General features: G+C 35.4%; 1 protein-coding gene across 1 annotated transcript in view; it reads left to right on the top strand.

The window, feature by feature from the left end:
- Positions 1 to 23,065, top strand: part of KCNH8 (potassium voltage-gated channel subfamily H member 8) — a 177,994-nt gene that overhangs the window by 52,229 nt on the left and 102,700 nt on the right. Inside the window, exons 2-3 of the mRNA XM_051808258.1 lie at positions 5,358 to 5,591; positions 20,574 to 20,705. Of these exons, the coding sequence (XP_051664218.1) occupies positions 5,358 to 5,591; positions 20,574 to 20,705 (366 nt within the window). The remainder of the gene's footprint in view (positions 1 to 5,357; positions 5,592 to 20,573; positions 20,706 to 23,065) is intronic.

The following is a 23,065-nucleotide window of genomic DNA, read 5'->3' as shown; positions in this document are numbered from 1 at the left end:
GTTCGAGATCGGTAAACACTGAATCTCTTAAGTGGCTTACGATCTGTGCTTATCAATAAGACTAGGGGATGATTTAGCTTCCAGATGCCCAAATTTTGCTTAGATACCTCTATGCTGAACTGCATTACAGATTAACTCTTCTTGTAGCTATAAATATCGTACACAGTAAGGCATTTTCACTGTCAGACTAAGTATTATTGTAAATACAAAGTGAAAGGTTGGTTTCTTAGCTGTTGAATTCAGAACTTTTCTACATAATGGGAATTATTTTTGTCAGCACAGGTTAAATGGGACCTACGGCAGCTCACCCCTTGAGCTGAGTCCGTAGGGCTAGGTACTTCAAATATAATTTTGTACTCTGAATTCGAAGCTATTACCCAATTTTATGAATACATTTCCTTTTAATGGAATGACTTGGCCAATTAAATAAATTATAAAGGTTACAGTCGGTTACAGTGATAGGTGTTTTGTCCATCAGTCCATACCTGTAGTTTATAATGCAATAGTTTTACCTTTCACTGTACTACTGTAAATTCATTGGAATATGAATTCATTTTTAGTGAAGGGTGGGAAGAAGTATCAGTATAATCAGCTTCCTTTTTGACTTGGTTAGATTTAGATAAATCTTCACCTCACACTAGTGACCCAGTCAACTGCCTTGAGATTTTTCATGAAGATCTTTATTATTTAGAAGTGTATGCATTGTAAAAATCATCTTAGTCTCAATCAGATTCAGAGAATTGTATTTGGCAAATGAATTTGAACTCTAATTAAATTCACTTGTACCTAAATGTGCTGACATAAAATTAAATGTTTTCGTATGCTTCTTTAATCATTCAATTAATCAGTAGTCAGTAATCTTAACTGTTAATGTGATCATGTTCTCTGTAACAGTAATTTGCATGAACATGCAGTGAGGCTTCTCTTGTTAAGTTGTCTGTGTAGGAACTGTGGAATCAAATCTAAGTGTAACAAATTCTTTCATCCAGAAAAATTGCAGACTGTTCTACAGTCAATAGAGTAACTGTGTGAGTTGCTTGATTAATGCAGCTTCCTTGATTGCTAAAGATTTTTTTCCTTTGTAAAATTTTTTCTTCCTCTTTAATTCATAAATAATTTGATATTTAAAATTAGAATGGTGGTTGGCTTTACTCAGTTGCACAAAAAGTCATATTGGTCCTCTCTTCATGAAACCATCTAGACTTTGATTGAAAAAAACTTTTAAAAGACCTGGGGAAGCACGATGACGAGGTTTATTGCAGATATAGCTACAGTATTAAAGCAAAAATCCTTTTGTCATTTTTTGGTAGATATGACAGATTTAATAAGGGAGTGCAGAATATATATGTAACACAATGTCATTACAAATAGATAAATTGTGTGCATTAATTAGGAGGAAGAGTATTATATAAAGACTTTTTCTTTAATTATCTCAATTCCAAAACTCTGTCATGGGATGACTAACAAACATGATTCTCTGTATCAGATGGCATGTGATGTAAATTTCTTCTGTTTCTTCAGTTATAACTTTTGGGTATCAGATCATTGAAACAGGGTAATGATGTGTAAGCCTGTAATTGAAGGTGTAGTTAGCATGGCTCTGGTTCATCTTGTTTGATTGTCTCTGACTTTATGCTCTGTTTCTGGCAGAGGCTACTGGAAGCCATATGAGTCTTCTGTTGATCAATATCCTATCCTCTCCAGTACGTTCTACTTCCAAAATGAATGCAGGCATGCAAGCTCTCAATATTCTTCCTTCCAACTTCCATGTGAAAAAGTAATTTGATCTTTATAGAAAATTAACTTAAAGAATCACAGTTGAAAGAAATATGCTTTTATACTGACTAGTCATGGACCTCTGTCATATTTATCCATCTCTGCAGACTTGCTGCTGAAGGAAAACCTTGTGAACATTATTTGATATTTTTGTGCCTAGGCTTCTTGTCCCATCTTAACACTTTTAAATCCTCCTTTACACATCATGTGCAGACCTGAACATAAAACCATGTGTTTTTATCAAAAGTCAATATACAAATATGCAATTTGAATATTTTTATTTATTTTGCACAGACTTACAGCACTTAATTTCTGAGCTGAAGAGTGCTAATACAGTTTTGTCTAAATCTGTACTTTCTTACGCAGTTCTATGCTGTTGTTCCAAATTCCCTGTAGTCCTAAATAGTCCTAGAGGCTGAAGGTTACATCTTTCTCAAGAGATAAGTGTTTAGCTTTAATGTATTTTCTTATCTAAAAAAAACCATTAAAAAAATCATCTATCAGTAATCAAGTATTGTCTGAATAAAATAACTTAATATTCAGGCCAATGTGCTGAAAAAAATAATACATAATTCAAGAACTTCTATATTATTATGGAAGTGTTCAATCTACACATAAACATATACAAAATTATACAGACCAATAGGTTCGTATCCCTCATTCCAACTTTCCTACTGTAAGTTCCAAGATAATTAAACATGTTGTCTTCCAGTCCATAGATTTCTAACAAATTATTCTAAAGATATCATTTTTCTTACTTTATATTTTAAGATCTAGCTAGCTATCACTGAATATCATGGAATTAAATGCTGTGTTTGTTATTTGTGTTACACTGAAGCCCTAATGATAGAAATTTCACCCTCAGTACTTGTTTTTGGAAATATTTTATGGTGCTTTCAGTGCGCAAGTAACAGCAAGTGATATTAAAGAGTTCAAGCTATGAAAATAAACTAAAGAAGTAAATAAACTTTTAACCAGAATATTTTAAGATATGGAGTTTCTTTAAATTTTGCTTTATGTAACAGGTAAATGTTAATTATCACTTAATAAATATTACTGAAGAATTTGATGATAGGTGTAATTATTGGACATCCTGTTTCTTGATCCTTTAATATTACAAGAAAATTTTCAATAAATATTTTAAATATGTCCCTTAGTGTACTAATTTGGGATTACAGGTGCACCTCTCATAGTTATATTTGAACTTCAAGCTCAATAAAAACAGCAAATAGGATAGTGATTGCATTTTCCTGATACTGATGCCTTGCTGTTGTATACAAAGAGTTCAGTAAAATTAGGCTTACAAGTCTTATCAGAAATCTGCTGATGTTAAGAGAAAGATTGCCTCTTATTATAGCTGGCACTGGATTGGTATTTAGAAGTAAACTGTTTTCTTCTATGAATGTTAAAGTAACCAAGAGTATTCTGGGTTTGATCTAAATGTCAGTAGAGTTTGGCCACCTTAAGTTTTTCATAAAATCACGGTATGCTTGGTAGGCTCCAGTGTATTCCTGTTCATAATGATATTCAAACACTACTGCACATCACCTCTATCTTTTCTGTCCTTTTGTCTTTCCATATTCTGCTTCATGAAATTCATAACAATTAGAATTTGGTAAAAAAAAAAACAACAGCAGTCTTTGCATCACAAAATTATATCTTAAACAATAGAAACCCAGAGGTAAATTAACTTGATAGCTGCAGATGCATTTAGTATGTATGTCTTGCAGTGGAACACTGTCATTATGCACTGCAAGCATATGATTTTAATTCTTTTGGCAGTGTGGGGATTTAGTTTTGTGTTGACAGGGGGAGCAGCATGCTAGTGCATGAATGGTAATGATACTTATTCCCTAGTTAGGCAAATAAAAATGACAGGTTAAGTCAAATAGTGCACTGAATCAGAATACATTTTTAAAACACATTGTTTGGTAAATGTGAAAAGTCTGTTTTAACATACCCATCATTTATTGAAAGACTTTAATTAAATTTAATCAAAATGTGGGTAACCGAAGGAAAGCCTTGAGAGCAAATTGATCATTTAATAAATCTCAAGTGTCTTTCAAATACTGAAATCTTAACAGTATAAGTCATAGTATTTTATCCCTTGAGTAATTAAAAAGTAACATAGCTGAAGTTGTTGGAATTTCACAGATGCAGAACTCTTGTGACAGTTCAGACTGAAAAGCAGACCTATTTTTCCTCTATTTTAGTTTATGAATTCTGTCCCTCCCTTTCCAATCATGAATAATATATCCCTGTATGGGGTTTAGGCATATCAACCTGAGTTTTCCATTAAAATAGTTCATTATTTTTCTCTTTAAATTTATGAATATTTATCAAGGGATCGTGGGTTAGTTAATAGTATTTCCTCTTAATACATACACATGAATCCACATGCACATATGTCTGAAAAATGAGAGATATCTGTCTTGGGACTAGACTCTCTAAGTTCCTCCTAGCAAGCTGTAAGATAAACATTCCTTAACAAGCCATAGGCAAAAAATAGTCTTTCCTCGCTCAATGTGAAATTTAGACAGATTCCTCCCATAAAACCTTTTTTTTTCACTTCAAGATAAGGAAACATACAAGCCAAAAAAAACCTGTATGAGAAGTTCATATATTATCAGGAAAGGGTCTCCCTAATAACTGAAAAAGATTGTTAAGTGCTAGTGCTGTTAACAGAAGCTGAAGATGAAAGTCTGAGGCACAAAACCTTCAAGGACATTTCAGCAAGGGATAGGAATGAGCTATGAGGCTGCCAATAGGTTCAGCTATTAGATTTGAAATCAAATTGGAACACTGCATTTTGTTGCCTGATGTCCATGCCAATATACTGTTCTTGAATGTATCATACGTGATAGTTGCAGCTTAAACATAATGGAAGTTTATAAAGAACATTAGGTGTAACAGAATGGTGAATCTTTTATGTGCCTGTTTCAGACAGGAGAAGTATGGTGGGGCTCTGGAAGACAGCTGACTGATTTTAGATCAAATCTTTTTCCATTGAAAAAAAAAAAAGAGAGAGAGAGAGAGAAGACAAAAGACAAAACACCCATGTAGCCTGGAATGTCCCTCAATGGTACTTTTAAGGATTCCCTTACAAAATTATGCAAAAGAAATTAGTTTGAATGTTGATAAAGGTCAACATTAGCTTATTGAGAACATAGAGAGATTCTTTTTTTATGATATTGCTGTGTCTGTTCAGACTCCAGAGTAGTCTGAGTGGCAGCATAACATAACACGTTTGAAATTTTTCCAAAACTTTGATGTTTGTCACCAGTCAAGGGGTTGTTTTAATGCACTGACATCTATCTCAGTTACCATAAACTATTCCTTTGCACTGAGGCAAGCTGTACCAAGCCATGAAGAACCATTGTATGAAGGTGATCTCTGGACTATTAGACTTGATTTCATTCCAGAGTAACAAATAGATTCTTGTTTGCAGGCAGTTGGGACTTTGTTTTTAAATGTATGTCCAGTTGTGCCTTCTTATGATGCTAAAGTATTAGGGAAGTATTATGTCAAATGGTGTAGAATTTAGACTGTAATTCATGTTTTACTTTTGTGTTCCTCTACAGATAGTAACTTCATCCTTGCAAATGCTCAGGTGGCTAAGGGATTCCCCATAGTTTACTGCTCAGATGGCTTCTGTGAGCTTGCTGGATTTGCACGGACTGAAGTCATGCAGAAGAGCTGCAGCTGTAAATTTTTACTTGGTGCTGAAACAAATGAGCAGATGATTCTTCAAATTGAGAAATCATTGGAGGAAAAGATAGAATTCAAAGGAGAAATCATGTTCTATAAGAAGAATGGTAAGTCCTTCTTTCCTGTTTTGTTAGTCCTAAAGAATAGAACTTAGTATTAATACATATAATATATGATATTCATTTCTATGTAATGATTTTGTGTGTTTATCATTAGACCTACAGGAATAGATTTCAATAAATACAGTTGAGTACACATTGAGACTATATTTATATTAGTGTTATTGATTTTATATATTACAAGTTACAAAGCTGCACAGAAGAAATTCAGGCTCCTAAACTGCATGGTGAGACACTGTTATCTGCACTCAGTGTGACACTGCATTTTCTCCTCTTTCTTATATTGAAGTTCTTACCCCTTATTGCTGAAGCTGCAATCAAAATATTCAAGTTCACCTTAAGTTAGACAGGTTGTGTAAAATTTTCAGTCCTATCAGTAAAATGCTCAGATGTTTGAATGGTCCAAGTAAGCAATTCCATAAACTACAGTATATTTCAAGTTGTTCCACCAAAGTTTTTGCTTCTGTGACAAGGCATTTGTAAGGACAATGTCATAGTCAAGATGCATAAGCCATGGAAGACAGCAGCCCATGGTGCACACTTACCAGATTCTTTCATTTATACCAGGCTCCTTCAGTGTACTTATTCCATATATTCCTATTTTCATATCTGTGTGGTGAGACCAAGTGTGGGATACTGACAGGACTTTTAGCACCCCAGTGTCATAGGAGCCTTCATCTGTGCTTAGTGATCCATGGGCTCAATTAATCCACAGCTGTTGAGTATCATCATCTGTTTTGTTATAGGGTGAGTGCTTCTAGGCATATGTTTAGACCCTATTTTACTCATAAATTCTACCGTCTTTACTAATGAAACATTTTCCCTTCAAATATTATTACTATTATATTAAACACTTTAAAAAGTTATTTTCTAAAAGTAATAACAATGTAGTGATAAGAAGACAGCAATGTAGAGTGCTAGGAGAAGACAGCTTCACTTTAACACAAAAAGGAGAAATGTTGCTTAGTTGACTTGCATTCATGACTGCTGCTCTTCACAGTATGAAAGTTTGACGTTATTCTGGAAGATCCTGCTAAATGCTTCCTTGTCTTGTCTTTTTGGGGCGACTTGGAGGGGGGAAGGGTGTTTGTTGTTGTTTTTTCTAGCATAGTTCCTTGAAATTGTTTCATGAAGGTTATTCAAGAAAGTAGCTCCAATTTGTAAACCACACCTGAATATAGAGGGAAATGGTCTTACTCTGGGAGGATAAGAGCTGCTTTTCTTCAGTATTGTATAGTGATAACTTTGGTGAGAAGAGATTTCGATGTTTGTAAATTAAAGAAGTAAAGCTAACACATCCATTTCACAGTCTTTGTCCTGAATGATAAATTGTGATTCCTTTACATTATGCAGGGGTGCTTCAAACCTATAATATATATGATTAATACAGGCAGAAAGAGATTGCAGGTCAATTTGCTTATCAGTGAACTAGCTGAATTACAGATAAATAGATAAAGAGAAATTGTTGAGGCTAAAAGAATTCCCACAATCCATCCTACTTACATCCTTGTGTATAATTTGACTGGAAGCCATTCCAATACATTTTCTGAATAGGAATAAATTTCCCAGACTGCATATTACATTTTTCATTTTCATGTATTTCTGTACTACTGGGAAACAGAAATGAATAGGTATTAAAATAACATGAGACTGTTTTCATACAAAAGCAAAATTTATCTTAAAAAATAGTCTCAGTTTTTCAACAGAGCTACAAAATGCAGGCTCCAAATTTTAGCTAAATGTTTTGTGCTTGGATTGTTGGGGGTTTTATTCAGAAGTAAAATTGGACTTCTGAAGCTGTTAAACTTATTCAACTTGGTCAGAAAAGAGAGAAGGAAAAAAAAAAGAAGGTGTCTTTGTTGCAGAAAAATGTTTTAAAAATATTTTAAGACATAAGAACTTCAGGGATAATATCCCAGAAATGACTGTATGGATAAATTCTGACTTACCTGATATTGAAAATAATTGTCAGTTGGGCTGGTGCCTACTGTAATTCCAGGAACAGAGGTGGAAGACAAGTAACTAGGAGTGTCTAGTTATCATAGGGTCACATTTAAATGGTAGGACTTCAGGCTGTCAGAGTGGAACTACGTATCTGGCTTTAGTCTGCTATTTAGTACAGCCTTGCTCCGCAGGCCCAACTACAAGACCAAATGAACTCTTTCAGGGCTAACTTCAGGGATAGAAGTTCAGCTTCAGGGATAGTTTTGAGTTCATGGAATAGACTGATGTCCCTCAGAATACTTCTTAAAGCTTAATAATTAGTATTACATTATGATAAGTAAGTACTGTGAGGGAAGTGGATGTGTGAACCTAATAACTTATTCTTCATTTCTTCTGGATTTGATCTAAAATGTACATCATCTGTGTCTCATTTTTTTGGGACAGAAATTCAAGCTTACAAAACTGAATAGGCATTGGTTCTTTAATTGCCACTTTTTCAATATTTTGAGTTTGATTTAAACTTAGTGTAAAGCTGATTTAGTTTTTATCATTAAATTAGACTGTTGATTCTAAACAAGTAGTGATTCAAGCTCTTGCTAGTTTGATTTGAATTTAGTAAGCTTGAATATGGGGCCTTTCACAGTTATTTAACCATCATTTAATAATTCACCTCTGCTCAGTAATTGCTACTTAAAGGAATGATTATTATAACTAAAGCAGCCCCAGCAATCCACATGCAATTTTATAGAAATTCCAGGCTGCTCTGAGCTGACACTGCAGAAAGAGTGGTGTTTGAGGACTTGGGTAGAAAGCTGAGTAAAATAGGTTACCTGTGTGTGGGATGAACTGCAGTATTTTGTCATTTGGGTTTGGATCTCAACAGGATCTTAAGCAGTTGTGCTCTAATCCGTCCTTCTGGAGTGACTAGAAGTGGGTAGGAACTTTTTTCTATATGTGTTCTCCTTTTGGCATTTTAATGAATTCTTAGAATAAGACATACTAGTTGCTCATCCTGGATATTTTCTGCCATGTTAGCACACAGAAATATTAGAACTATTGCAGCAAAACCAGCAGCTTCAGAGAGAGATGTCTTTTGAAAACTGGAGTCAAAATACACTTTTCATCATAGTTTCAGAATTTATTTTGGTTCCTCAGTCAGTTTCTTACTTTTTATTTGACGGAGCTATATTAGTTTCTTGAAGACAAACAGAAAAGGAAACTATTAAAAACCAAAGAATTTTATGATTGTTGTCTTCTTCAGAAAGTTTTAAAATTATATTGCTTAGGAGCTGATTTTTTAACTTAATTTTTTTCTGTTACTATTTCTACATTTTATTTAAAACATCTGCAATGAATCAGGTTGTCAGTTATGAAAATGGAAATGCAAATTAACCTTTTGGAATTCAAGTGAATTGTGAGAAAAACGCTTGCTCCCTGGATCTCTTTTTTAGAACAATCTAAAAGCAGTTGGGGATTATGCTGAGGAACTTAGACAAACCCTTCTTTTTCTCACTACTGGACCACTTCAGAAGTTTATCAATAGCAAGTGCAGGTAGTCAAATGAGGTCTTTACATTCCCTCTACCTGAAATACAATTAAGGACCAGTGTGGATTTTTTCCTTTTCTGTTACAGCCTAAGATAATTCTACAGTAAGCCCTGTAATCACTTAGTCCAGTCTAAGCTCTCTATCTTCAACTACTGAGAAGGTCATACCTTGGTCCCTTATGACCAATCAGACTAATTTTCTATGTCTCAAAATTAAGTTTGTATTGTTTTAACTGAGGTTTGTGGTTACAAACAACCTTTTAAAACCTGCAGTAGTCCCACAACCTTCCTTCATTGAAAGGAAATTGGCCTCTTTCTGTGCATGTGTAAGTTGTGTGAAACACAATATAATCAGTAATGGCCATTTCTGATTTATGGATGTTTGAGAGAATTCACGGTGTTGTGTACTGTATCTGTGCACCCCAGAAAAAGGGTTGTTTGCACAAGATTTTGTGGGCAATTAAAAATCCCTGCTGTAAGAGGACTGGAGCAAGTGGGTGTTGCTGGGACCATCAATACAAGTTGCCTTAGGAATTGCCTGCAAGTAGCCTTTGCTTTATCTGTGATAAACCACAAGGACTCAAGGGACTCTTTGTCATCTTCTATATGTAAATTTATTTAAATACTTTCTGGGGTATGTCTTAGGCGTGTGCCTTGTAGTTCTTGGCCACTAAAGATTTGGTAAGCAAATTGTAAGGGCAGGAAGATGTAATATATTTAGTTTCTGTATTATTTATTTATTTTAAGAGTAAGATTAAATCAAGGTATTTTGTCTCTTCTCATCACTGCATGAGAGTATGTGTTTTAGTAAGTCTATATCCTTATCTCAAAGGTCAGGACTGAGGTATTCTTTCAGATGGGTGGAATATGTGCAGAGAAAGGGTGAAAGAGCCCCTTGTTGAGTTACTGGTTTCATCAGGCCAAAAGCCATTTGAAGTCCAGGTGTGACAGTGTTCTCACATGGACAGCAATGACAGCTCCAGGCCGTGAGACATCATCTATTGTCTCTGCCACGGCTGCAGTTGAATAATGTGGCTAGAGGATAGCAAAGGCTCCACAACATCATTTGTGTTTAATGCATTGTTTGTGTTAAGCAAACAGAAAGGCATTTTTTAGATTATGAGTTCAATATTATTTAAAATTATAGAATATTTAATTAATTACAAAGAAATTGAAGGAAAATTAATTTCTTTTGAAATGAAAGAAAATTGGGTTTTCTTCTCTACACAAAGTACTTTTCTCATTGCAGAAATGGTATCTGCTCTTTCCAACACGAAGTTTAAAAACATAGTTTTAATGGTTGTCCAAAAATATCCTGTAGCATTTTGAAACATGGGAGTTGCATGGTAGCAGTTTAACTGACTCCCCGCTTTAACCATCTCCTGAAATGTCTTTGGGAAATGTTAAGCCCAACAGTTAGAGAAGAGGAATTTATTAGAATTTTATAACTGTAAAAAAAAAATATTTCCATAGAGAAACATCAATTTTCTAGTGACATCTAGTTACTAATGTAGAGGAAGCCCCTTGACAAGTTGCTTGGCAGAATAGTTCATAACAATGTGGCCTCACTGCTGCTTCACTGCTTTTCTGCCTTAAAAATTTGGTTTAAAAATAAGAAAGCTAAAATGCTTTTGTGGTAGGTTTGCTCACACTATCTAAATTATAGTACAAAATATAGGAGGAGGGGAATAAAAAGAGCAAGCAACACTGAAGAATTAATCTGAAGGTAATACCTAATTGCAGTTACCTGAGCAACAAAAAATAATTTGTAACTTTATAAAATGAGACTTTTTCTTTTTTTTTCTTTTCTTTTTTCTTCTTCCCCCCCCCTTCCCCCCCCCTTCCCCCCCCCCCCTTTTATCTCTTTCTTCTCATTCTTTTTCCTTTTCCCCTTTCATATAGCTCATTAGGCATCTGGAAGTTTCACTGATTAGGGGAAGTCTTCCTCTTTAAAAGGCAGTATAGGATATAGACAGAACATAGACTGAAGGCATGTCCTTGTTTTCCTCTATTTCACAGAAGAGGGAATTTTTGGCTTCTTTTCTCTCCAAACACCTAATTTGATTGACCCATGGCTTCTGATGAAAGGTAACGGGTAGCCATGAGGCATCTTGATATTTTAGAGACAGTCTCAGCCTTTGCAGCAGAAGAGGAAAATAGGGCAGACTTCTGATGCTCTGGAGAGCCCTGGCTTGAACTCTACAGAGCCTTGGGTAAAGCAGTCAGCAAAAGCCTGAGAGAAGACAAAACAAGGGGATGAATTTCAGTTAGAAGGAAAAAACAAAACAGTAAGATCCCCCGTGTGTAAGATGATCTAAACCATCTGAGATCTTCTTCTATAATTTAATGAGACTTCAACTAGACTGCTGCTTACTGACAGTGCTGATATTTTGTTCTGATGGCATTCATGGCAACATTGGCTAATAGCTTCTTTCAATAGCAACATGATGTATTAAAAGCATAATTCACTGGGAAAAGACTTGTTTTCCTAGAACCACACTGATAAGTAAATAAATCTGTATGAAAGTTTATTACGTTTCTACAAAGTGATGTCCTTCATTGCTTACAGATGCTTACCAATTAATGTTTCCACATGGGCACCCTGGGCTTCCAGCTGTACCTACTATAAATGGCTGTTAGTAATGCTGTATGGTCTTGTCTAGTTTTTGAGAGATATTTCATTATGCTACTTTTTACACATCTGTTTTTAGGAAGAAATGCAGGTATTTATTTTGCAGTGAGATGTTTGTACGACATCAGACCAGCCAATATTCTCTTCAAATTTTCTCACAATTTTATGGTCACACTAAATCTGCTGATAGGCTACCTTTTATTTTTATGAGCTTTAAATCAAGCTTTAGCTAAAAGCTGACTTTTAGCTTTACCATGAGTTAGGCTATTCTTTGGACAAAGACAGTTCAAAGTACTATTTTTCCTGATGACTACCTGCCTCCCTTCTGCTGATGTTTCCTTATTTTGTCTGTGATCCCCCAATCTACGTACTGGATCATGATGCAGACTACTTGCCACCTCCTGTGCTGACACTTGCAGTGGGTTCTTGCATTAGTTTTCTGGAAAAGTGGTAGGAGGCTCATGTTAGCACTGTCTATTGAACCCTCTCACTGATTTGGCTAGGGAATTGCAAAAGCAGATTTTACAGAGCAGTTAAATAACTAGAAGGTTAAAACCTACTGCTTTCCAACTGGTGGGGTTACTATAATTTGTTTCATTGGGCAGGCTCAGAGTCTGCTTACAGCATGTGCTCACATGGATTCAAGTGGAATTGGGAAGATTAATCCTCTCTACAAAGTTATATAATTGTGTTTCAAAACCCTTCTGTACAAAAAACATGAACCCTAAGGATGGAATTATCAATCCAGATCCATGACTTGACTCCTTCTCAAGTTTCAACTCTAGCCCCTTCATTTCAGAAAGGTGCCAGTGGACAGCATGTAAAGTACCGGTTCAAGTTCTTGAACGATGGCCTCAACAGAAAATCCTCAAACATGCTGAAAACTGCTGATTAATATTAGAAGATAAAACTGAAATAATACACAGGGACTATAGAGGCACTGATATTCTCATTAAACAAAATATTCTCTGATCTACTGCTTGAACCTTGTGGAAAAAGCAGTGGAAAATAAATGATCAGTTTCTAAAATGGAGCCCTGCAATGTAAGTGGGTGAGTAACCAGCAGAATCCCCTCTTTCTCCGTGTTGTGTCTTTTGAGATCTATATGAATAAGCATCAGGCTGCAGCCAACACCTCTTCCAGCGCTGGAGACCTCCTATTCTGCAGACCCCAGGCCTTCTGTTTCTAGGGGCTGCCACTGCCAGAGAAACCAGAATAAGGGTCACAAAAATATTTTGTATGAAGATGTTTTTGTTTATATTTGTATCACTTGTGTTTTCAAACTGAAAACCTGAAATTTTTCTTTATAAGCGTAGTGGTCTGTTTTTGGTATTGCTGTGTTTTTGCTTACAGGAAATTTCATGTCATCTTCAAAACTTCTTTTTTAAGATAATAAAATAATGAAGTTAAAAGCAAAATAATGTCATTTGAAAACATGACTGTGTTTAGATGAATGTGTGCTAAAACTCCTCCTGATGTCAAAATATCAGACACAATTTCAACATAATAAGTACATGTTTTTTCATATTTATATATATGAATAGATATGTAAATATATATACACACATATATACATGTCTGTGAGAGATCATCGTGCTTTAAGAAAATTTCTTGCTTTGTTTTCAAAAGTACATCCCTCAGTAGACTGAGAAATTGTATTTACTGCTGTGATTACATCTACATGTTGGCTCTGGAAGTCCAAAAACAATAACGACCATAGGTTATAAACACAGTTTTAACAATAGATTTCAATAATACAATATCAAGGGAAAGCAAATTTGGCTTATTTGGGGATTGCTTAACTGAAAGCAATGAAGTGAAGACTAGACTGCTCAGGAAGGACTGAACCTGACTACTTCTGGAACAGTCCATATAAAGATATTGAAGAAACTGTATTTTGGTTTGTTTTGTATTGCTTTTGTTTGGTTTTGATGGGTTATTCTTCATTTTATCTACAGATACTGTATATTTGTTTATATAAATAGCCTATCTCAATTAGTGCTTTCCCAGGAGTTAGTTGACAAATGCTGAATGCCTTGTAGTACTATAACTGTGACAAAGTAATGATCACTGGAGGTGGAGGGAAAGTAAGTTGCAGATTTGTAATATTTATGAGTCTGCCCTGAAACTTTTTACATTCAAACAGAATGTATTTCACTGACTTAACAGAGCTTTTAGATAATCCTGTGTATTTTACTAATTGTTAAAACTGCAACCTGGTAAATATACTACATCAGGGAAGTATTTATCTCCTTAAATGCAGTTTTCTAATCTGGATGGAGATAGGAAAAGGAAATTAGAGCAGACAAAAAAAAGTAGTACACATAAGGTTAATGTATGCAATATGGCATTGACAGGCATTGCTTAGTTCTCTGCTTTTGTTCAATGAAAACTCAGTGTAACTAGAGGATTTTGAAATGGTTTCATTAAGTAGGAAAGATAGTGGAGCTAGACAAGGAGAGACAAGAAAACTGAGTAAACAAAACTGAAATGTAGATGTACGAGAGCTCATAAATTAGCTTGTGTAAAACATGTACTACAAACTGCAGCTGTGACATACAACAACCATAAAGAACACTAAGGCTGGAAAAGGCATGCACTCAAACTAGAACCTGCCATAACACAGCTAGCCTGTGTCCATGTAGTGATAAATGGAAACTTTGAGGTGGTGAATTAAGCCTCTCTCTGCTTAACACTGGCAGTTTGCAGGAGAGGCAAGGATAGGAGATTGCTGTGCTGAAAAGCATCTCCTGTTAAAACATTATTTCCCTCTCTTCCTCTCTCAATCATGGCAGTGATGACATGATGACCATGTCCAAAAAGTTGGACATGCTAACAATAAGAGGCATATGACATATGAGGAACTGAGTTACCTGGCAGTAGAAGAAATAGAGCATAGGTTGAAGTTGGGTACAGAAAAGAAGGCTGGGAAGACATGGAGGAGGGGATTTGCACATCTCTAACAGATTTTAATAATTGTACATGGCATTCCATAGGCTATATTGAGGGTTGCAAAGCTATTTGTAACAAGTTTTAAATCAATTCAACAAGATTAATACTTTCCTTCTTATTCATACAGAAATAAATTTTTTACTTTATTATTAAAGTATTTTATTATCTCCTTTCATCTACCAAATGATTGGGATACAACTATATTCTGGTTTAAGATGTAAATACATTTTTAATTAATTCATTTTGGATTCATTAATAGATTATAAATCCATTTTGGAATGGATTTACGTTGACTGTTAATACTTGTAGGGAGACTTCCAGTATATAAGCATGATCTGCTGGCCACACAGAATTTGGGGAAACAAGATCTTGAACCTTCTTTACTACTCCTGAGAAAATGTTAGCACAACCATCTGTTCCCATAGAAGTTAGTTGCATGCTAGCCCACATGTGTTCTTAGTTTTGCAATAATTTCAGATCAAAGAATGTCACCAAGGTATAGCGCACAGGCTGGCACCTGCAATAGCAGAATTCAAATAAAAAAATTATAGGTTTTGTTAAGACATACATTTGATTTCTGCAGAGATGATGGAGAAGAACGAGGTGCTAATTTTCTTAAAGCAGCAGAACCTTGCATTAGCTGTGTTACTTGATCATTGTCAAAGTTGCGATATTTATGAGAGAGAAAGTACTTTATTATAGCTATACTTTTTCTTTCAGCTTCTTTCCCTTTCTGTTTAGTTCAGTTGCAATTTTTGTAAGGATTGTTTTCTTCTTTGCACTTTTCTCTCCTCAACAAAATGTTGACATCCTGTGAAAACTACATAACTTTCAAAATGAAATGTTACCAGTGACGCTGGGAATCTTTGGCTAAGCTAATGAAAGAGAGAGTTTGGTTTCCTCAGGCAAAATCTTTGGCATCCTGGTCTGTCAGTCTTGAAGTGCACACTTTCTGTGATGGAAAAGAGGAGATGATCAGGCTAAAACTTCTCTGGCATTATGATGTATCCAGCAGCAGGTTTACTTTGCTAACAATTCATAACTCTGCCAATGAGACAGTGTTGTAATGGTGCAGATTTAGCATCAACGCTGTTGACAAGTTATTACAGCTATCTACACAAAAATATTTTTATCTTCTACATAACAAATTGGGTGGTGTGTTTTAATAGTTTCCTTTAAGGCTTGATTTGCATCTCCTTAAAAGAACATTTAGTTTACTAAGTCTCCTGCTGAAACATAAAGGTAGGTTCCAGATTTATGATGTCTTGTGCAGCCTAATTCTGCACTCTTATGCATATATATCTGATGATAACTATTCCTTGAAGAGCTATTGTTTTCTGCCACATGACTTGTATATCTAATATGCAAAATATTTAAACTTTCTGCCTTCAGATACTCGGGTTCACAGTCTAGGAAACATTTCATTGAGCTAGTCTGGCATGTTATATGCAGATGCAGAGCTTCACTAAAGAGCTCTGCAATTTAATCCCTCTTTCTTTCAGCACAGAGAAGCGGAAATAAATCACAGAAATTTGTGCGTTTGTTATTTCCGACCCCTGAATGATGGAAGGGGCATCACCCCCTAAGTGATGGAAGGGACAGGACAAGCTGGATCAGTGTCTGTCTGGAGAGTAGTGTGGCAAGAAAAGTCCTGAGTTATTGACGGTCTGCAATTGGATATAACACATGTCAAAAAAAAAAAAGGAAGGCTTAAGCTTTTTTTCCTGGACAAAACTACTCACAGACTGTCAAGAGAAAAAGGGGACCACAGCTTTGCATGAATATCACTCATTCCATGTAATTTATAGGAATATGTATGGCTAAGAAAGAACTCACTACTCAAATTTTTTACAATGGTGCAGATGGGTGCAGAATTTAATTATTTTGTTAAAGAATCATATAAACTTGCTGTCCATAATCCCATTCCATTTCTATATTACAATACCTGGGCAATCTTTCTCTGCAGTATCCAAATATCTACTAAGATTTTTTCATTCTGAGTATTTCACTGGGCTCTGTCTGGGGTGGGCATGACTGAAGATCGAGTATTTTCATATGGTGAGTACACATATCTCATCAGCGGAGCTAATGGTCTCAGTGTGTTCCTTGGTTTAAGTGGGCTGTATTTTCTAGTGAACGGAATGCTTGGCTCTGAGGGCTATTGGCATTCTAATGGCAGGGTTTTGTATAAAACCTCCCTTTTAAATTCCTTGGTCTATTGACCTTTGTTTTGATTTCAGTCTGAGGACAGACTTCTAGCTGTCAAAGCGAGGAAAGGTAGAACGGTTGGTTGAGAGAGTGACCATAAAGTACTCTATTTTTTTATATATATATAAAAGGTGGACTGTATCCAAATTGCCTTGTGATAAGATTATGCTTCATTTGGTCTCTTTTCTCATTCCCCATGATGTGCTTATATAAGCCTTGAGGTTATTAAAACATATTTTGACCCTTCACTTCATAATGCAAGAGAAAGATTAGACTCTTTCTCCAAGAGTGGTGACCTGAAGCAATAAAGAGAGTCTGTATATAAATAAATCTCCAAAAGAAATTTCTTTGATAGACGGCTCTTGACAATACAGAAAACCTTTGTATGCACCATCTGAAGCAGAGAAGGAATTTCTGTCTCACAGATGAGTGCATTCAAAAGAACTGTAACAAAATAGGGTACTACTTTTTTTGATGAGAAAGTTCTGCTTTTGGCTTATAGAATTATATGATGCTGGCTTTCAGTAAAAGCTAAGTAATAGTTCACATTGGATCAGTATATTTTTCCAAGAATACTCCTCAATAATGAAAGCACGCTTCTGTTTCTGACAGAATGCAACCTTATATTGACCTAGTCCTGACCTAAAACAGATCATCTCTAGTCCTGAAGAGTACCTCATATTCATTTCCCCCTTTCAGAGTAAAGGCAGAGGGGGAAAAAAAAAAAAGGAAACCAAGCACACGAGCTCAGTTTAGGACTTCTAAAGATTGAGTGTATAAATACAGCCAAGACTGACTACTCCACCATGCGGGGAACTCCTCAGGAGTGAAGTAGCCTGTGCATTTATTCGACGTGTGTTTCCTGCCCAGGAAACAAGCTGGGTCAGGATGAATGGCACTGGCTGGGGTGGGAATAGCCAGCTTCACTTGCCGTCTGGCTCTGGCACGGCGAGGCTGCAGGTCCCAGCATCCACTGGGAACCAGTGTGGAACTGCTGTCCCCCGGTGGGCTGGGATGGGGCCACGCTGGGCATGAGCTGGGTCGGGTGGAGCCAGGTGGCCCCGGAGGTGAATGGGGACAGGATGGTGCTGGGGTGGGGGGTGGCTCTGGGCGTTCGGAGGGGGGGCTGCATCCCAGAAGGGTGTGGGGAGGGGGGTGTCTCCCCCCCGTGTGTGGCAGTGCTGGCACACCACATTTTATGCATGTTTGCTTTGCTTAGTCAAAATATTTAGAGAAGGAAAATGAGAAAAGATAATGAAAGAAAATATGATAGTGAGAAACAGTGAGTAACATTAATGGTGACAGGATGTGGAACAATTTCAGTGACCAATGTTCATGTGCAGAGAATTCAAATGCGCTTTGATTATACAAAAGAGCAAATGCATTAAACCATTAAATGTTAAATTAAACCATGAAATGTATCTATTTCTAATGATGAACCATGGTACAATAACTCCCTTAAACCTACAAATCTATCATTTCAGACAATATTACCATAATTGAGTTAGGTTTGTTTGAACATGGCTGATGTCTACAGCTTTCTTTGAGGAACAGCCTTAATGGCTAATTTGGGGGTGTGTGTGGAAAAGACATGAAGCAATTAAAAAGAGTAAGATATACTTCCACTTCTCGAGATTGAAACAGATGTTTAAAAGACCATTGCCACTGTTGGTGATATTTAGAAGAAAGAGTTGAGAATGACTTCTTATCCACTGAGACTACTGCTAGAATGCAGCCAGGTAGTAAGTAATATTACCAGTAAGAATTTGGCCAGTTTAAAAGTTATAATGGCATTTTGTAGAGACCTGTGATTCTATTTGCAAGCAGTAATTGCATACTTCTTCTCTTTGAATGCAGCACTTCAGATGGATAGGATAAGCCTCTATAACTGTTCTGACAGTACTACTACTGAGCAGTTTTTCCCAGAATTTTTGGTTAAAAAGTCAAAACTGAAAAAATAAATTAAGAAAGGAAAATTAAAATGGAAGAAGGAACAGTAGAAATATCTTGCTTCTGACATAATTTCTACCTTTTTTTTTAGAAGGGCTTCCTTACTTACTTTGTTTTCAACCTCAAAATGAGAATATTTAAACCTAATATAAATCCAGTCTGCTTCTTTCCATGATTTTTCTCTCCTCCAATTTCTTTCCTCCTGTTCCAAATTCTCCCTGTCCCTTCTTTAAAAACCTTAAGTGGCAGTGTTTCCTGATTACTGAACTAGTAATGTTACTCTGAAAGCTGCCCGTCTGACTCTTGGAAAGTTTGACCAGGACAGAGACAACAAGATGAATTTCCTTTGAAACATATTTTTGTACTTTTAACTGTAATGATCCTTCAAAAGGAAAGCTACTGTTTCACCTCCCATGCTTGTCTATAGTGTTCAACAGGCAGTCAGGGAACTTCCACTTGAAAATCTAAATTATAAAACTTAACTGTGATCTTCCTGTGTCCAGTTCTTTTTCCAAACTGAAAACTTCAGCAGACAGCACAGTGACTAATCTGCTTGCTCTTCCTAAGGACCCCTCCAGAGCTCAGCTGATCATGTGGTAGCAATGGTTCAGGGAAATAGTCCTATTTCTTTATATGCATTAAAGTAGACTTGTGCTGGTGAATGAATGCCAAAACCAGTATGTTGTGAAGCAGCGTGATTGTAGAAGTGTAAAGACATGTCCAAAAAATAAATTTTAAACTCTCCAGCGCTACTTATATATCTTATAAATAATATTAGGAGGCTGACAGTGGATGGAGGTAGTTGATATTGGTACCCAAAACCTGAAAGAGACAAAAGCCTGGTATTGGGCTGAATTACTAAAGAATGGATGGGATTGGGATCTAGGATGTTTGCTTGTAATGCACTACCAACATCCAGGCATTCATTATTTTCTTATTCCCAGTAGTGTTAGTAGGAAGCTTGTGAATTATGTCATTGGAATTGAATAACATATCTTGCAAACAGGACGTACACAACCAGTGACAACAGTAAGAATTTATTTTAGGCCGTATGATTATATAGCAGGTGTGGACAGAGAAAGGTTGACAAGAATATTGCCAAACTCAGCGTTTTACAACTTCAGTCTTAGCAAGGTGAATGTTACAGACAGTAGGGAAGACAGCAGATATTAATTTTACAGATGATGCATGGTATTAGATATCTCACCATCTGTAAGCTGCAATGAGTTAATTCTATTTCTGTTCTGGGCCTGATATCTGATTAGTTTAAATATCTTTGAATTAATAGAATGATCCTCTGACTATCAGGTCTTCTGTGAAGGGGTTTTAATGAGTATCAAGTCAGATGATTAAGGTAGAATGATTCTATAGTAAACATGAACGCTTCAGATGTCAAGTTAACAAAGCGAAAGCTTTTCCAGGAAATAAGGAGCATCAGTTGAGAGTTCATGGTTTCAGAGGACTAAACAGCTACATTAAACTCCATTAATGATCCCTGTAGATAAATTTTGCATTTAAATTAATGTCTTCCTTCTGGAGAAACAGTATTACTGAGCTTCAACCAATGATGCAAAGAGATTTACATGAGCTGAACATCTGTGATTCCCTGACTACTGACCTCCTAAATAAGATTTTTTTTTTAGAATTACATAGTTGTAGATTTAGTAGTTCACTTTTTTCCCCCCTTTCTCTGCTAAAAGACAGCTGTTTGAATTAAATTCATTCTTTATCCTTGCAGGGTCTTCATTCTGGTGCTTACTGGATATTGTTCCTATAAAGAATGAAAAAGGAGATGTAGTACTCTTTCTGGCCTCTTTCAAAGATATAACAGACACAAAAGTGAAGATTCCTGCAGAAGACAAAAAGGAAGGTTTGTGTGAATTACAAAAACAGTGATAAGAACCAACATTTATATGTTTTTGGGAATTGCACCTACATGAACTTTTACTCTTGTGTTCACTTCTCAGTATAGAGAGACATCCTAGCTTTCCAAAGAAGAAATTAATATATGTTATGGAAGGATAAATAATCTGACTTTTTTTTTATTTACATACTGCTCCACATTTGGGAGACAGAGCACTTTGTCCTCAAAATTAAATTTGCTTTTATGTACCATGACTTAATTTATTTACTTTCTGGATTGTCAGAGGTACATTTTGGAAGAACTAGACCTTTTCAAAGATTCCTTCTGTGAATCTGATTTCAGTATGGCTGAGAGATGAATGAATGTATTTTTTCATGTTTTTCCATAAGCAGAATCTAGAACAGCTTTAGAAATTATTTTGCCTGTTAAGAAGCACATATGCTCTTGTGTCATCTAATTTTCATTACATTAAATTATAAGATTTATTCATCAGGATTGTCCAATAGTATAAGAAATACATTCTCACTTTTATTTGCTTCTGAAAGGAAACACTGCAAGGATTGTCTCTTGAATTTGGAAAAAGATTGTATTATGGTAACGATTCACAACTGCCATAAAATAATTTTGACTGTATAATGTAATCAAGGTTTGCTAAATTTTGCTAACACAAAGCAAAATCAGTGTGGATGGATGAAGGCTATGCAGTGAGAATTGATCTATGTTGTATATCAAAGGCAGTGAACCAACACTTGTTTTGCAATATTTCAACGTTCAAAGAAACTATTTAGAAAGAATATATATGTAGACAGCATGAGTAACTCTCAGAATTCTGTAAAATGTCATTACTGTTGAATTTTCCAATTTGGTACTGCTCTGGTATTTATTTAAATTTTTCACCCTATGATAGCCATTTGCTCTCTGCATATCTCAAAAATAACATACATATGGCTCTAGTACTCCTTTTGTCCTCATGGGTTTCTGAAGTAGGAGAACAATTAATTTCCAACTTTTTCTTGTTTTAAATATTAGCTTTTCAACAAAAAAAAAAGTTATATATCAGTTATAGAGATGTGCAATTCAACATTCTTTTATGAAACCTTAATACTTTAAACTGGAAAATATTATGCTACCCTGTGCTGATGAATATTCATACATCAACATTAATGTTAAAAATGTCCACCTCTTCTGTACCTTTGGACAAATAATTTCAAGTTTTTCTTACTTTTCAAGCCCTGAATATTGGAGAGTTGTTTTTTTGTTTTGCATCCTTCACTTTTTGCACCAAACATATTTACAAATTTCTGAGCTGGAAGACTGAAAAATGGCCTTGAAGGTACATTTTGCAGCTTTTCCCTACATCCAATTTCAAGAAATTGTTATAGGTAACAAAACTAGAATATAAAAAATATTTTATCTAGTTTCTCCTTAAGCCTCTTATGAAAGTTTTAGGAAAGTAATTTATTAAAACGTGATATATGGGGCCATGTAAAAGAAATATTGTCAGAACATCTGTTCTCTAAAGATTAATGACTTACTTACAAGCAGTGCAAATTTTCAGGATGGATTCAGTGAGAAATCACGTTATTAGCGCATCATGGAAGCAGAAAGTAACACTTAGTATGGGGCTTTGCCGAATACACTGTTTTATATAATATAGTGAGATAACAAACAGGATTTAACTATTTATTCAGAATATTTACGAACAATTCCAACATTTTAATTTTATGTACATCTACTTGGATATATAAAAATAAATTTAGTGGTACATTAGCTCTTTGAGTTACATTAAAATTCTTCCTGTGCAGAGTGATTCACCAATCCTCCACTGATGAATATAATCTCATAATTGTCAGAAAAGAATTCCCAGTACAATCTATGCAACTGATTCAATATCTGAAATTTCAGAATGTTTAACTTATGAAAGTAATTGGTACTTCTTTACTTAGACCACAAAAGCTATCAGGCACGTAGGAGACACCTCATATTTACAGTGTGTTGTTTGGATTTACGAAAGAGCTTTTTTAATGTTCAGTGATTGACATCCATTGCAAAATTATAGATACACATTACTGGATATTATTTTTACAGGTAATGTTGCTAAAAAGACAGGTTTTTTTTTTCAAAGATTACTGAATTTTTCCTTTTAAAAATCAAATACTTTGCACACTTAAGAGTTGAATGCAAGCTGTTGCTATAAGGTAACTGCCATAATGACCAGTTTTCTATTGCCTTTTTAGCATACCTCTTGAGTTTAGACTGTGTACAGCAGGAGAACTTAGATACAAACATTCTCAGTGTGAAACTCTTTTTGCCCATGCAAGGCCCTTGTATCAATGTTTTTGTTTCAGTCCCTCTCTTCTGTTTTC

This window comes from Manacus candei, unplaced genomic scaffold, assembly GCF_025592945.1.
Source record: "Manacus candei isolate 608988 ecotype Guabito, Panama unplaced genomic scaffold, ASM2559294v1 h1tg000072l, whole genome shotgun sequence".
In the NCBI taxonomy this organism is placed as follows: domain Eukaryota; kingdom Metazoa; phylum Chordata; class Aves; order Passeriformes; family Pipridae; genus Manacus; species Manacus candei.
Note: the sequence above shows the minus strand (reverse complement) of the source record. Positions and strands in the feature narration are given on the sequence as shown.